Source organism: Diabrotica virgifera, chromosome 3, assembly GCF_917563875.1.
Source record: "Diabrotica virgifera virgifera chromosome 3, PGI_DIABVI_V3a".
Classification (NCBI taxonomy): domain Eukaryota; kingdom Metazoa; phylum Arthropoda; class Insecta; order Coleoptera; family Chrysomelidae; genus Diabrotica; species Diabrotica virgifera.
Window position 1 is genome coordinate 186,059,424 of NC_065445.1, and position 13,677 is coordinate 186,073,100.

The 13,677-nt window shown below is 36.6% G+C and overlaps 1 protein-coding gene across 3 annotated transcripts in view; it reads left to right on the forward strand.

Moving 5' to 3' along the window:
* The window catches only part of LOC114328092 (proton-coupled amino acid transporter-like protein CG1139), a 170,757-nt gene that overhangs the window by 60,114 nt on the left and 96,966 nt on the right, over positions 1–13,677 (forward strand). For all 3 annotated transcript variants that reach the window (XM_028276848.2, XM_028276850.2, XM_028276849.2), the window contains exon 2: positions 6,792–6,848. In XM_028276848.2, the coding sequence (XP_028132649.1) occupies positions 6,799–6,848 (50 nt within the window). In that variant the 5' untranslated portion in view covers positions 6,792–6,798. The remainder of the gene's footprint in view (positions 1–6,791; positions 6,849–13,677) is intronic.

Genomic DNA, 13,677 nt, shown 5'->3' on the forward strand with positions numbered 1-13,677 from the left:
CGACGTTCTTGACGTCACTTAGTTGCGTGGGTTAAAACTATTTTGGTTTTGATTTTTGTTGATATCAAATTCCGATCTATACGCTGTGAGCTCGTAGGTGATATTTAAAATTTCGCGAGCGCCAGTAGTGACAAATCAGTGAACGTTGGGTGGAAATTTGACATAAATGTCAAAGTGATTAATTTAAAACATTGAAATTAAAAACATAAATAGGAAAAAATATTAGTCTCAGCATCCGTTATGGCTTGCAAATTGTAGAAGCCTCGGAGGTGTTACTAGAGAAGGTTCCCATTGTTTTCAGTCTGGTAGGATGTAGAATGACATTTTTGGATGTTGTTTTATGTGCTATTAGATTGAAAACTTAGTTTTTTGATAGCAGTTGCCGCTAGGGCATCCCTGCCATTTCGTTCGTTGCAATCCGTGACTGCACGCCGGGGTTTGTCCTAGTTGGGTCAGAGAGAGCAGCATAGGTGCCTCCTGATGAGAGACTAATAAGTTTCGAAACCGGTAGAGGTGCTTGTTGCACTCTCTATTCTGTTGCAAACTGGAATAATGATGCGGCTGTGGTTTCGTGTTGCAACGAAATTGAAAATGGTTATTCATTTTTGAAAAAATATTAGTTGGTCAAAGCTGTGGTGTATATTTTTACCTTAAATATACTTACGTTTTAAATACTGAATTTAAGTTTAGCAAAATCTTAAAAAAATCGATTACAATTTAATTACTTTTTTGCGTTGTAAATATTAAACGATAACAATTAAATAATAAATTTAAAGTTACCGGCGAAAGTTGCATTAGTAATCCGCTAGTAGCGACAGCAGCGAAGCTCAGAGCGTAGATGTGCATATTGTTGGTTGTGTGTCGTGTTATTGTTGAATTCTAGTCTGTATATAATGAAATTTTTTATCAAATGCATATAAATTTTAACGATATAAATATAGTGCACGTTTATTGGAGTCAATTGAAAATTAATTCTCCTTAATTTTACTACAACGTAATTTTTGTTGAGGCATAATGTGTCTACAAATCGAATCTGCCATAAGTTTTGTTAATTGGGAAACTACGACAGACTTATTATGAAATCTTATTTTAATTATGGCAATATATCATTGCAATGTATAATCTATATTATATCTATAATAGTCCAGGAACTGTTCTACCTAGTCTTCGAAAAATAATGCCTGCTAACGTATAGCTATATTATATGCTCTATCTTACTTTAGCTTTTTTAGTAGAATTAATTATTAAAATATTTTGTCAGTATTGACATCTGTAGTGAGAATTCTAATGGTCCGGGACCTCGATGTTCGACCCTTCGCTTCGTTATCGAACGTATTCGCTTCGTATCTGTTTAGTGTACAGAAAGCGAATGATCGATAACGAAGTGAAGGGTCAAAAATCGAGGGCCTGGGAGGTAATATTTTCTTGGATCTAGGTTTACGGAAATCTTCTTTGGGTGTTAATAAATAAATTTTGTTACATTTTGTGCCGTTCAATAACTATACAGGGTGTTTCATTAAGAATTGTCCATATAGTAACTGGAGAAACCTTAGCACAAAATACGAAGATTTAACCTAAAACACTTAAATAAAATATTTCTCTTTACCGAGATACAGAGTGTTTTATTACAAATATTCTAAAACGATTTTAGACCATTGTTAAAGCACCTTTTAATATTCTTTGTTCAAACTTTTCACCCCTTCTTCCCCTCACAATCTACGTCACTGTCGTAATAATCATTTCAGCATGTTTTTTTGATTCCCTGTTACTTTTTACATAAAAATCATCTTTTTGTCTCATTGCGATAAAGTAAGTAGTTTTTAAGTTATTTGCGTAGAAAGATAATGGATTCCATAAAACTATGTATATTCCATCTAATTTACTTACGGTTGCACGTCATCCGCGTTATAGTCCGTGAGGTCACATGATACCAACACGAAATATTTAGGCGGTAGGTGTGCTATTTTTTAGAATCACTTTGCCGACGACACTGGCATTACAGCCGCTAGACATATTTTATTATATATGCGTAGAAATAATATTTAAAGATTTCTATTAATGTTAACTTAAAGAAATACACAATAATAAGTTTCATTTAATTTGTATAAATCGATTATAAAGCGTTTGTATGAAGCACATTTGTTCGGAATACACTGTAACTATAATCGAACGAAGGTGATATTTTGGCATAAATTGGTAACATTTATTTGACAGTTGTGGTGATGACACTTCACATTTGTTTATATTCTTTAGTATAAGTATTTGTTTCATTATATTTACTGTTTTTATTATTTACTTTAATGTAAGATTATAACTTAATTCTTGTTTTCTATTTCTAAAGTTTTTATTTATTTACATTGAATATTAATTTGTTTTGCTGTATAATCCGCTTCCGCAAAAATTGTGTGACGTATTTGATTTAAAATGAATTCAAGAATTGTTTGTAAACTTAGATCTCTAACGTAGATAATGACGTGCAAGAGTAAGTAAATTAGATGGACTGTAGGTACATATTTTAAACTACATTCAATAAGATTATGTGTTTAAAATACATAATTTATTGAATCCATTACATTAAAACGCAAATAACTTGAAAACTACTTACTCTATCGCATTGAGACAAAAGGATGATATTTACGTAAAAAGTAACGAAGAATCAAAAAACATGCTGAAATGATTATTACGACAGTGGCGTAGATTGTAAGGGGAAAGGGGCGAAAAGGAAGTATATATCCCTACAACACGCCTCTGGTAACAGCGGAAAACTATCTTTTAACACTAGTTAAAAGTTAAAGTATCCTAATATTTGTAAAGTGTGTTAAGTTTGAACAAAAAATATTAAAATGTGCTTTAAGGGTCTGGGTACGAACTTTCGGCTTCAATGCTATTTAAATGGGATTCATTTTTTTCGAATCCTGAGAAAACTAATAAGTATTTTTGAAAAATTTAAAAGCAGAATGAAAAATTACGTTTTTGCTGAAAGTCGAAAGTCCCTGAAAACTTCTATAATGTTTATTTTAATAAGTTACAGGGGTAAAAATCTAAGTGAAAATTTAGTGTGATTTTTAATTTCAAATATCTTCTCTTCTTCTTCTTTTTAACTCAGGCGAGACTCGTTAGTCTCTGGCACTTGGTCATAAGACCTTTGTACCAAACCCTGTTCTTCTCCTTAAACTTTAATAAGTCCTGTGGTCTCAACGAAGGCCAACAGTTTTCTTATTGGTAGTTTTAGGATCTCTTCTGGTTCAAACCTCATTTGACCAGTGAAGTTCTGCCTTACATCACCTAGCACACTGCAATAGCATAGTATGTGTATGGCAGTTTCTTCTTCCATTTCGCACTTTCTGCACCATGGTTCATTCACCTTACCTAGTTTGTATAGGTGATTTCTTAAACGACAATGTCCAGTCACCATTTCAGTGACCGTTTTGATCTCTCGTTTATTGAGGTTCATCAAACTGTTCGACAGTTTTTTATCAATATTCTTGATTATTTTTTTAGTCTGGATTTGCCCTTGAGTGGTTCTCCATTTATTTTGATGATTCTTTATCAGCCATTTCTGAACCTCCTTTTTCATAGCATCTTTAGTGATGCCACAGAAAGGTTCTGGGCCTTCAAAAGTTTTTCTCGAGCCTTGTTTCGCTAACATATCTGCTCGTTCGTTCCCATGCACCCCTTCATGACCCGGCACCCATATTAAAGACACTTTATTGTCTTTTGCCAGGTTATTGAGGAGATCTTTGCAGTTTCTCACCAGTTTTGATTTGGTGAGAGGGTTCTTTACAGCGAGAATAGCCGATTGGCTATCTGTGTAAATGTTGATTCTCTTAGCTTTAGGGTCCTTATCAATGATTTCATCAATGCAGGCCACCAAAGCAAAACTTCAGCCTGGAACACCGTTGTATGTTGACCTAGGCTGTAAGATTTATTATAGTTACATGTTTGCCCAAAGACTCCTGATCCAGTACCATGGGCAGTTTTAGATCCATCAGTGAACCATATTAAGTCTCCATTAATATTTGGGACTTTTTGTTCTCTAGATGGTATAATTGTGTTAATCTTCTCAGTGAAGATTAGTTCTGGTGTCATCATATCTAAGTTCATCATAAAGATGTATTCCTCAAGTATAGTCCCAGTAACGTTTGTGTGGCTATTCAATACATAATTTGGCCTCCAAGTATTGTTTGCTTTAAGCCTCAGAATGGTCATAAAGACTACCGCCGAAATATACAATTCCAGCGGAGGGAGACCTGTGATAGCCTCTAATGAAGCCATTCCTGTAGTATTCAAGGCTCCTGTTATATTTAGAAGCGCTTGTCTTTGTAGGGTGGTGAGAGTGGTCACACAAGATTGCAAAGCCGTCTTTCTCCACAAGAGTACTGACCCATAAGTAACTGTCGGTCGTATCACTGATGTGTACAACCAACATATCACCTTTGGTTTCAATCCCCAGGTTTTACCTACAACTCGTCTGCAGTTCCAGAAGAGTCGCTTAGCCCTATTGGTTATATTGGTAATATGAGTATTCCAATTGAGTTTCGAATCCAGGGTTACCCCTAGATACTTAACCTCATTGGTTCTTTCCAGTACCTCTCCAAATAATTTCAGCTCACTCAGTCCAGTAAGCTTCCTCTTATTTGTAAAGGCTACCAGTTTAGTTTTAGGAGGGTTCACGGAGAGGTTCTCTTTCAGACACCAGTTCTCTATGTAGTGAAGGGCATATTGCATCTGATACGCAATAGTGCTGGGAAATTTTCCCCTAGTTGCTATCACGATATCATCTGCGAAACCCTGGACCCAGATTCCTTTGCCGCTTAGCCCATGAATCAGATCATCGACAACTGTGTTCCATAATGACGGTGACAATACACCGCCTTGAGGGCATCCCTTAGTTGCCCTCAGATTTATGGTATCTTCATGCGTATCTGTGGATATTATTCTGCTCTGAAGCATCTGAATAATTCACTTGCATGTTGTGTTGTTGATTTTCTTCCTCACCAGTGCGCTTTGTATAGACTCGATTGAGGTATTATCAAATGCATAAATGTATATCTAAAAATGCAGAGTTCCGACACTAGATTGTGCAGGGCGGCTTCACCTGTTTCCCTGCCTGATACGCCCATTGCCGTTGGTGCAGTGGATTTTCATTTAAATTGTTTTTCTTGATGTGTTCATTCAAGATTTTTTCCATGGTTTTTAACATGAATGAGGTCAGACTTATAGGCCTGTAGGATTTTGCTAAGGTGTAATCTGTTTTTCCTGGTTTGGGAATAAACGCCACCCTTGCCCTTCTCCAAGCTTTGGGAATGTATCCCAGAGCATGGCTCTAGCTCTAAATATTGTGATCAGGGAACCCATGATTATTTCCAGACCCTCCTGGAGAAGCTTTAGGAAATATACCATCCGGTCCCGCAGTTTTATAAGGTTCAAAAGTTTCAATAGCCCATCTGACCTTGTGAGAACCAAAGATCTCGTCAGAGGTCAGTCAGTCCCTTTTGGTTGGGCTATTGTTTGCTTGATGATTGTTATTAACAGTCAATTGCGTCGACCCTGGAAAGTGAACACTTAAAAGATGCTCTACAGCCTCCTCTGTGTCCGTATACTTCCCATTGGGCAATTTTATTGACTTGGGTTTGTTAATGTTATCTCTTTTGAGGATTCTGTTAACCCTGGCGCTTTCAGGTACACTTTCAATGTTTTCACAGAATTCTCTCCAGGATCTTTCCTTAGCGGATTGGATTTTCATGTTATAGGTTTTCAATTTAGCCTTATATGCTTCCCAATCACCTGATTTCTTCGCCCTATTGAAGAGCCGTCTTGTTTCTCTTTTGAGATCAGACAGTTCCTTAATAAAATAATCAAATATCTTATTCAAAAGAAACTTTTTATTAGAATGCTAAGGAACTTTCGGCGCTCGGTAATAAAGTAATCTTTCATTATGCTTTTAAATTTTTCAAAAATACTTTTATTAGTTTTCTCAGGATTCGAAATAAAAAGGATTACATTTAAAATACATTAAAAATTTTGACAGGCGTCAAAATTTTACATTTAAAACAAAAAATCAAACTGAATTTTCTTTTTTTTTTCACCCGTGTAACTTATTATTAAAATAAACATTATAGGAGTTTTCAGGAACATTCGACCGTCAGTAATCTTGCAGTCTTTCATTCTACATTTAATTTTTTTTAAAATACTAATTAGTTTTCTTATGATTTGAAAAAAAATGCATTTGAAACACATTGGAGCGAAATTTTGCATCTACGTCCTTAATCGTATACATCACTTCTCTTACTGAGTAAAGGTAGAATTAAGTATATTTTGAAGTAGTGTAAACTTTGGTGAAAGGTATTTTGTAAAAGTACGTATGTAACTTGCAGATAATGGTCTGAAAATATGTTTTCTGTCGTTTCCGTACCCTGTAACATTCTCTTATTTCATTGCAGTTATTTTATCCCTCTCATAAATTTAATGATAATGAGTTCTAAAAAAAAATTTAATTATTTTCACAAATAAAAATATTCCTAACAATAAAAAATTATGCTACCTAATAACTTCGTATGTATATAATTTTTTTTATTGAATTTTACTGCCAATATAAATATGTGCATACTCTCACTTACCTATAATAATATATTAAACATTTAACAATGAGCAGAGATAACGAGTATTTACAAAACGCTTAGACGTAATTCTTTTAATATCGTTTGGCTGGTCATTAAAATCCCAGATGGGAATAAATAAAACGCATCCTATGAAAAAAAAAAGTGTTAATAAGTGCTTTATTTTTTTAGGTAGACCATGACAACAGAAAAGGATAACCAGGTCCCGTCCATAGAATTTAGTTCTAGGTATGTTTATATTCTTGATCTATTACTGGTAATTCTAATTAAATTTAATCCAAAATCTTTCACCTTTTCATAATTTAATAATAGAATGTTGTTCTGAAGCTATTTCCTTATAGCTTTTTATAATTAACTATTTTGATTGGGAAATAAGCCACAATTAAATTGAAAAACTAATTTTATTAACGTTTAAAGTCTGGGACGACTTTACTAGAAGATAGTTCATTCGATTACTTGAAATCAACCCCAACTCAAGAATATCCGCAATATTTTCCCTCGTGATTTACTATAGAATCCCTAACACGAGAATTTTACTGTCACCGTTGCATTTGGTTGTCTTTTTAAAGACAGATCACACATGCTATGCTTTTTTTTGGCCGGATATTCTTGAGTTGGGGTTGATTTCATGTAATCGAATGAACTATCTTTCAGTAAAGTCGTCCCAGGAACGCACCTCATAAATATTGGTAATATCATTTTAAAGTTTTCTTCTTTTAAATGTATAATATATGTCTGAATTGCCGATATAAATGAGTCAGATTAAATAAATTATTAGAAGAATTTTTTACTAAGCAATATTTTTGTTTAATTTAGTAATATTTTGTATTTTGACAACGACATGCGATTTGGGCGACATCGAAACGTTAATAAAACTAGTTTTTCAATTTAATTGTGACTTATTTCCCAATAAAAATAGTTAATTAATAATAGAACCTCCCTTCATCTACCTAATAACAGTTTCTAACATTGCTGCATTTCGGAGAGTTTTAAAAATCCTTTTTTAGACAATAATTACTTAAATCAGAAAGTAAAGTTGATATTGAAAAATGTTGTTTTGATGTTTTCGTTCTTAAATTTAATGGTTTATAATTTAGTGTTTATGTATTTTTTATTATTTTCTATTATCTTTCATTTTGGTTAACTTGCTAAATACTCCAGGGGAATAAGTTAAAAAGACCTTGTTCGGGACTTGAATAATCTGAATAATCTGATATGTACCTGACATATCTGACAAATTTTTCAATTATTGTAAACCTATAGGAAGAAAACTTACCGGTTTCCTGCCAAGAGTTAGGAGCTATTTATTAATTGTTAACAATTTATTGCAAAAAACACGATTTTTTCTATTTTTGCATCTCAACAAAGCTAAATAATTGACTTAAAATTATTTACAAAATTTGATTTTTTAGAACATTGAAAAATAATACCTAACTGTTACTAAAATTAACCTATAACTTTGGTATATGACCCAAAGTTGGGTATTGGTGTACGTCATTATTTTTTGACTAATGTGATTGCAAAAAAGGTCTCTGGGATAAACAAATAGAATTACTTTTAAAGTAATTAAAAGATTGTTCTGAAATTTTGAGGGTTTGTTTGGCTCGATGCATATTTGCGTCTTTTCACGCTGCGTACACGCTGAGCAAGCTGCGTGCGATCGCTGGCGGTTCAGCAGTACGTGAGTTGAATTTATTCACTGCACACTCGAGCTGAGCCGCGGCGTGCAAGCTGCTTGCAAGTGGCTTGCAAGCCGCGTGGACCGAGAGCACACCAGTTTCTGCTACGCCGCACGTGCACGCAGCTTGAAAACAAGTCATGCGGTTTGGCAGTCGGTGCTGGGAAATCAGTGAGCACACGTTGACCGCGCGATGGATTTCAACGTAGATACAGAGCTGTTTATTTCTGGCCAGGGCGGCTTTATCCATTAGGCAATACAGGCAGTTGCCTAGGGCGGCAAAAGCAAAGTACGCAAAAATGGTACATGTTTAAAGGGCGGCTACTAGAGAATTGCCTGGGGCGTCAATTGACCTAAATGCGGCTCTGTTTCTGGCGTGTATTGACCCCGAAAAACGTGCAGGCAACTTGAAAACACGCAAATGTGCACCGAGCCTTAAGTACCCCTATACCTAACTTTCGGTGAAATACTAAATTTATAGGCTAATTATTTTAATAATAGTTATTGAAAAATAACTCTTTTGCAGTTGTGGTGCAACACATTGACCAATAACATGTTGTAAAAAATTAAATTTTGAAATTCTATTTCAAGTATTTAGCTTTTTAATAAGGCATAAAAAATCGAAAACCTCGCGTTTTTTGCACTAATTTGTTAATAATTAATAAACGGCTCCGAACTCTTGGCAGTAAACAGGTAGGATTTTCTTTCTATGGTTTACTTTAAAGAGACCGAAATCATTAGACCGAAAGCAGTAGACCGAACTCATTAGACCGAAAAGCACTTTACCGAAACCTCACTAGACCGAACAGTAGGAGACCGAAAAGTATTAGGTACTTAATACAGGGTGCTCAAACATGACTTTAATCTGAGTAAGGGTAACACCAACCTCCCTTCACCCTTTATTCATAATGGTTGTTGTCATAATCATTAAATTCAAATTAGAAGCAAATAAAATTTACCCTTAATTTCTTTTTACTTGTCGCAGTAAAAGAGATAAGACTAAATTTTATTTGGATGGTTATTAGAAATATTTAAAATAGTGTTAACGTCACTCTACCCTTAATTTATTTTTACCTTCACCAATTTGTTTAACGGATGAAAATTATTTTATATCAGACTGTACAGTACAGTACTGTACCGTACACAATCTATATATAAAATAATACAAAAAAAAACACAATAAACAAAAAGATAGATGTACAAAATCTTAACATAACTTACTGCAATCTTTTTAATTTATTTACCATTTCGGTCTAATGCTGTTCGGTCTAGTGAGGTTTCGGTAAAGTGCTTTTCGGTCCAATGAGTTCGATCTACTGCTTTCGGTCTGATGATTTCGGTCTAATTGTCGTGTACCTCTTTCTATAGGTCTACAATAACTAAAAAAGTTGTCGAATACCTGGTTTATTCAAAGACCTCACAAAAATCTTAGGGCCCTGGACTTACTATAGCAAAATCTTTATATAACTGTAGTTCTTTATTTTGTATTCAAATTTTCTTGCTATTTTAACTGATTATTATTATCCAGATTTAGCCATGCAGCTCACACTCCCTCTAAGGGGAAAATTGACTCATCCCAGATACCTACGGTATCAAAAGGATTGAGCTCTGGTGGGACTCTTTCCGTGTTATCGAGCCCTAGGTGACTTGTTATGCAGGTGTATCTCCCAAAAATTTTCGTACACATCTGGCCGTTGCGAGTAGTACAGCTTTCTGCATGGTCTTGTAAAGATGTTCATTTAGACCCAGCCTTTTTATGCTTTCGAGGAGGTTCTTCGGAATAACTCCAGTAGTAGACATAACAATAGGTATCGTCTGGGTACTTTGCATTCTCCATTGTCTTCGTATTTGAATTTCCAGATCTCTGTACTTGGCGATCTTTTCAGTAAATTTACTACGTAGATTATTGTTGTTCGGTATCGCCACATCAATTAGTGTTGTTTGTCTGGTTAATTTATTAACTAGATCTGGTCTATTATGTGCCACGGTTTGGTCTGTGAGCACAGTGCGGTCCCAGTATAGCTTGTAGTTGCCATCCTCAAGCATACTCTCAGGGACGTATTGATAATATGGGAGATGGTCCATTTGGAGAAGTCCCAGCTTGATAGCTACCTCCTGATGAAGGATTTTTCCCACTGCGTCATGCCGTTCCTTGTATTCAGTTGCAGCAAATGCCTGGCAGCCCCCTGTAATATGTTGGATGGTTTCTTGGGCTTGACATCCATATCGTCATCTGTCCTTTGACGATATATTTCAGGTAATTTCTGGTTGGTATAACCTGATCCTGAATGGCCAGTAATGAACCCTCCGATTCAGGGAACATCTTTCCTGGTGTCAACCAATAGTTTGACACTGTATTGTCGACATAGTCTTGGCTGACCTCATTGGGATGTCGCCCGTGCAGAGGTTTACCCATCCAGGTGCGCATTTTTTCGTCTTTAGTGAGGTGGTTTATGAGCATTTCTGGTTACCTCAGTTTGATCGGTGTTGTGTCATCTACTGCGCAGATAGCGCGATGTAGAGTAGATATCTCAGCTTGCATCTGAAAATAAGTTCTTAAATTAGCAATTTGTTTATCTAATTGCTCACCTATATCCATAAGTCCTCTTCCTCCTAGATTCCGTGGTAATGTCATTCTTTCTACTGCACTTTTAGGATGGTGTTTTTGTTTCTTTGTGAGGTGTGTTCTTACTTTTCGCTGAAGATTCTCTATGTCCGTTTTTGTCCACTTAACAATGCCAAACGAATAGCTAAGAGCGGAACATGCGTAGGTATTTAGTGCCTTAAACAAATTTCTACTGTTAAGCTGTAAACGAAGCAGCTGTTTTACCCTCCGTATAAACTCCGCAGTTATCTCAGTTTTCATTTGCTTATGGTCAATTTTCCGCGCTTGCTTTACTCCAAGGTATTTATACATATCGTTTTCACCCATAGCCTCGATGTTCTGGCCATTTTGCATATCGAATCCACCGGGCTGTACTTTTCCTCTGACTATATTTAAAACACGGCACTTGTCTAGTCCGAAGTGCATACTAATGTCATTTGGAACGGATTTTACAGTTCTTAGCATCTCATCTAGTTGGTTTCGAGTGGAAGCCATTAATTTCAAATCATCCATATACATCAGATGATTAAGCTTCGCCACCACATTGTTGTTATTTTTGATGCTAAAACCTGCGTCAGTGGAGTTCAATAGCTGGGATAGTGGGTTCATAGCTAGACAGAAGCACAGTGGACTTAAGGAATCTCCTTGGAACAGGCCCCGGCTGATTGCGATATTTTCAGTTTCGATGTTATTTTCACCAGGTATTTAAGGTGAATGCTAGTCTTCCACTCTGTCATTATATGCTGTAAAAAGGTCACTATATTATCATGGAATTTATATATTCTCAATATATCTATAAGCCATTCATGCGGCACTGAGTTAAAGGCCTTCTTGTAATCAATGAAGGCAGTAAATAAGTTCCTCTTTTTGGAATATGCTTGATTAGAAATGACTTAGTCGATGATAAGTTGTTCTTTGCAACCCATGGAACCCTTAGCTCATCCTTTTTGTTGAGGCTCTATGATATTGTTCAGTGCACAGTGTTGGTAGATACGCCCGGCTACACAGGATGTGACCAATTTATACAAAGTTGGAAGACAAGTAATTGGGCGGTATTTGGCTGTATCTTGGGTATTATTTTGATCCTTCGGTATTAAATAAGTGGTTCCCTGAGTTAGAAATAATGGTGTTTCCTGCGGATTAGAAATAACATTATTAATTAGTGTTGATAAGCAATCATGAACACTCCAAAACTTCTTAAGCCAGAAGTTTTGAACTCCGTCTGGTCCAGGAGATTTTCAGTTATGAAGCTCTTTGATGATATTTGAGACTTCTTCAGTGGTGAAGGGTTGGTAGAGAGTAGTAGTGTAGTGTTGGAAGTTCTGTGTCGTATCTTCTATCCATCCAGCATTGTTGTTTAGAGCAGCTGGTGTGAAAAGTTGATTTCCCCAAAACTCATGAATTTCTTCTTGGCTTGGGTAAGACTTATCTGAGATTTTCTACGGTGGAATTGAGTTTTCGATAGAAGGCTTTCTCAGCAGTCTCAAAAAGGGCATTGTCGGATTTTCGGTTGTTACTCACTTTGTACCTTCTTAGTCGTCCTGAATAAACAAAGAGTTTTTGTTTTAATGTATCCAGGCACTGTTGGGCTGTGTTATTTTCTGGATCATATCTTGAGTGTCTTGCAGTACTTAGTATTATTTCTTCAGCTCTCCTGATGACTTTTCTACTTCTTACACCTCGTATATATTCAGTGACTTGACCAATATCCCTACGCAGTAATTCAATCTTTCCGAGCAGTCTTTTTTTCCAGGGTGCAATTCTGTTACCAGTCCTTCCGTTGTTAGTACCCCGTCGTGTTCTGATCTTAATGCCCATTACATTAGCAATTGCTGTTGCTGCGCAGTAGATTAGCATGTGCAAATATTCTAATGTGTGGGCTTCTACGACATAATTGGGTAGGACTTCAGTGTTCACAATTTGTAACAGCGCCCCTACTTTCTTACAAGAGTTTATTAGTGGTAGTGGTGGTCTGCTAAGTGGGTTTGTTTCATTAAACTCGTTACTCGTGTAACTTACTAGGTTATCAGGTACTCGTAACTCGTTGTTTTCCTGCTCTGTATTGTCAGGTTGAGTTTCTTGTATGGCAAGCTCGGGAATCTGCTCATGAACTTCAACAGGGACTTGGTCTTCAATTACTACATCGTTATGAATCTCCCGTTCGACTTCGCTTCTGATTGTATTGCGTCTAGTCTCTGGGATAGGGTTGTTTCTTATAATTACCCGGTATTGGTCTGATACTCGTTGCTCCGATACTTGAATATCTGGGTACGTCCTGCAAAATTCGGCATACAGCTGTTGTCGGTAGCCGATCGTTTCTTGACCGAGGTTTGTCACCTTGTAGTAGAAGCGCAAAATGTTTTCATTAATGGACACAGTCCATTTCATGCGCTGCCTCGGTCGTCCCGCTTGAGTGAGCGCCGGCTGATGATCCAGCGCAGCACCTTCGGCTGGTGGAGCTCTTGTTGTTATTTGGCTCGCTTGTGGTTGTGGTTGGGCTGTAGCTGATTGTATGACAGGGGCCCGCCTCCTCAACACCCTGCCACCGACGTCCCGCATGCTGTCACGTCCAGCGCCGGCTCCAGACGTGCCCTGGCGATCCCCAGGCAGCGATCCTAAACATAAAATATTATTCTCCATTCTCATGGGTGTGCATTTTATACCTACTGCCAGGTGTCAGTTTTTGTTCCACGGCAAGTATCCCTGCTACTCTCTGGGTATTGGCGCTACGAATACCCAGAAAGCATCCCACATTCGCAGGGGGCGCGCCTGAT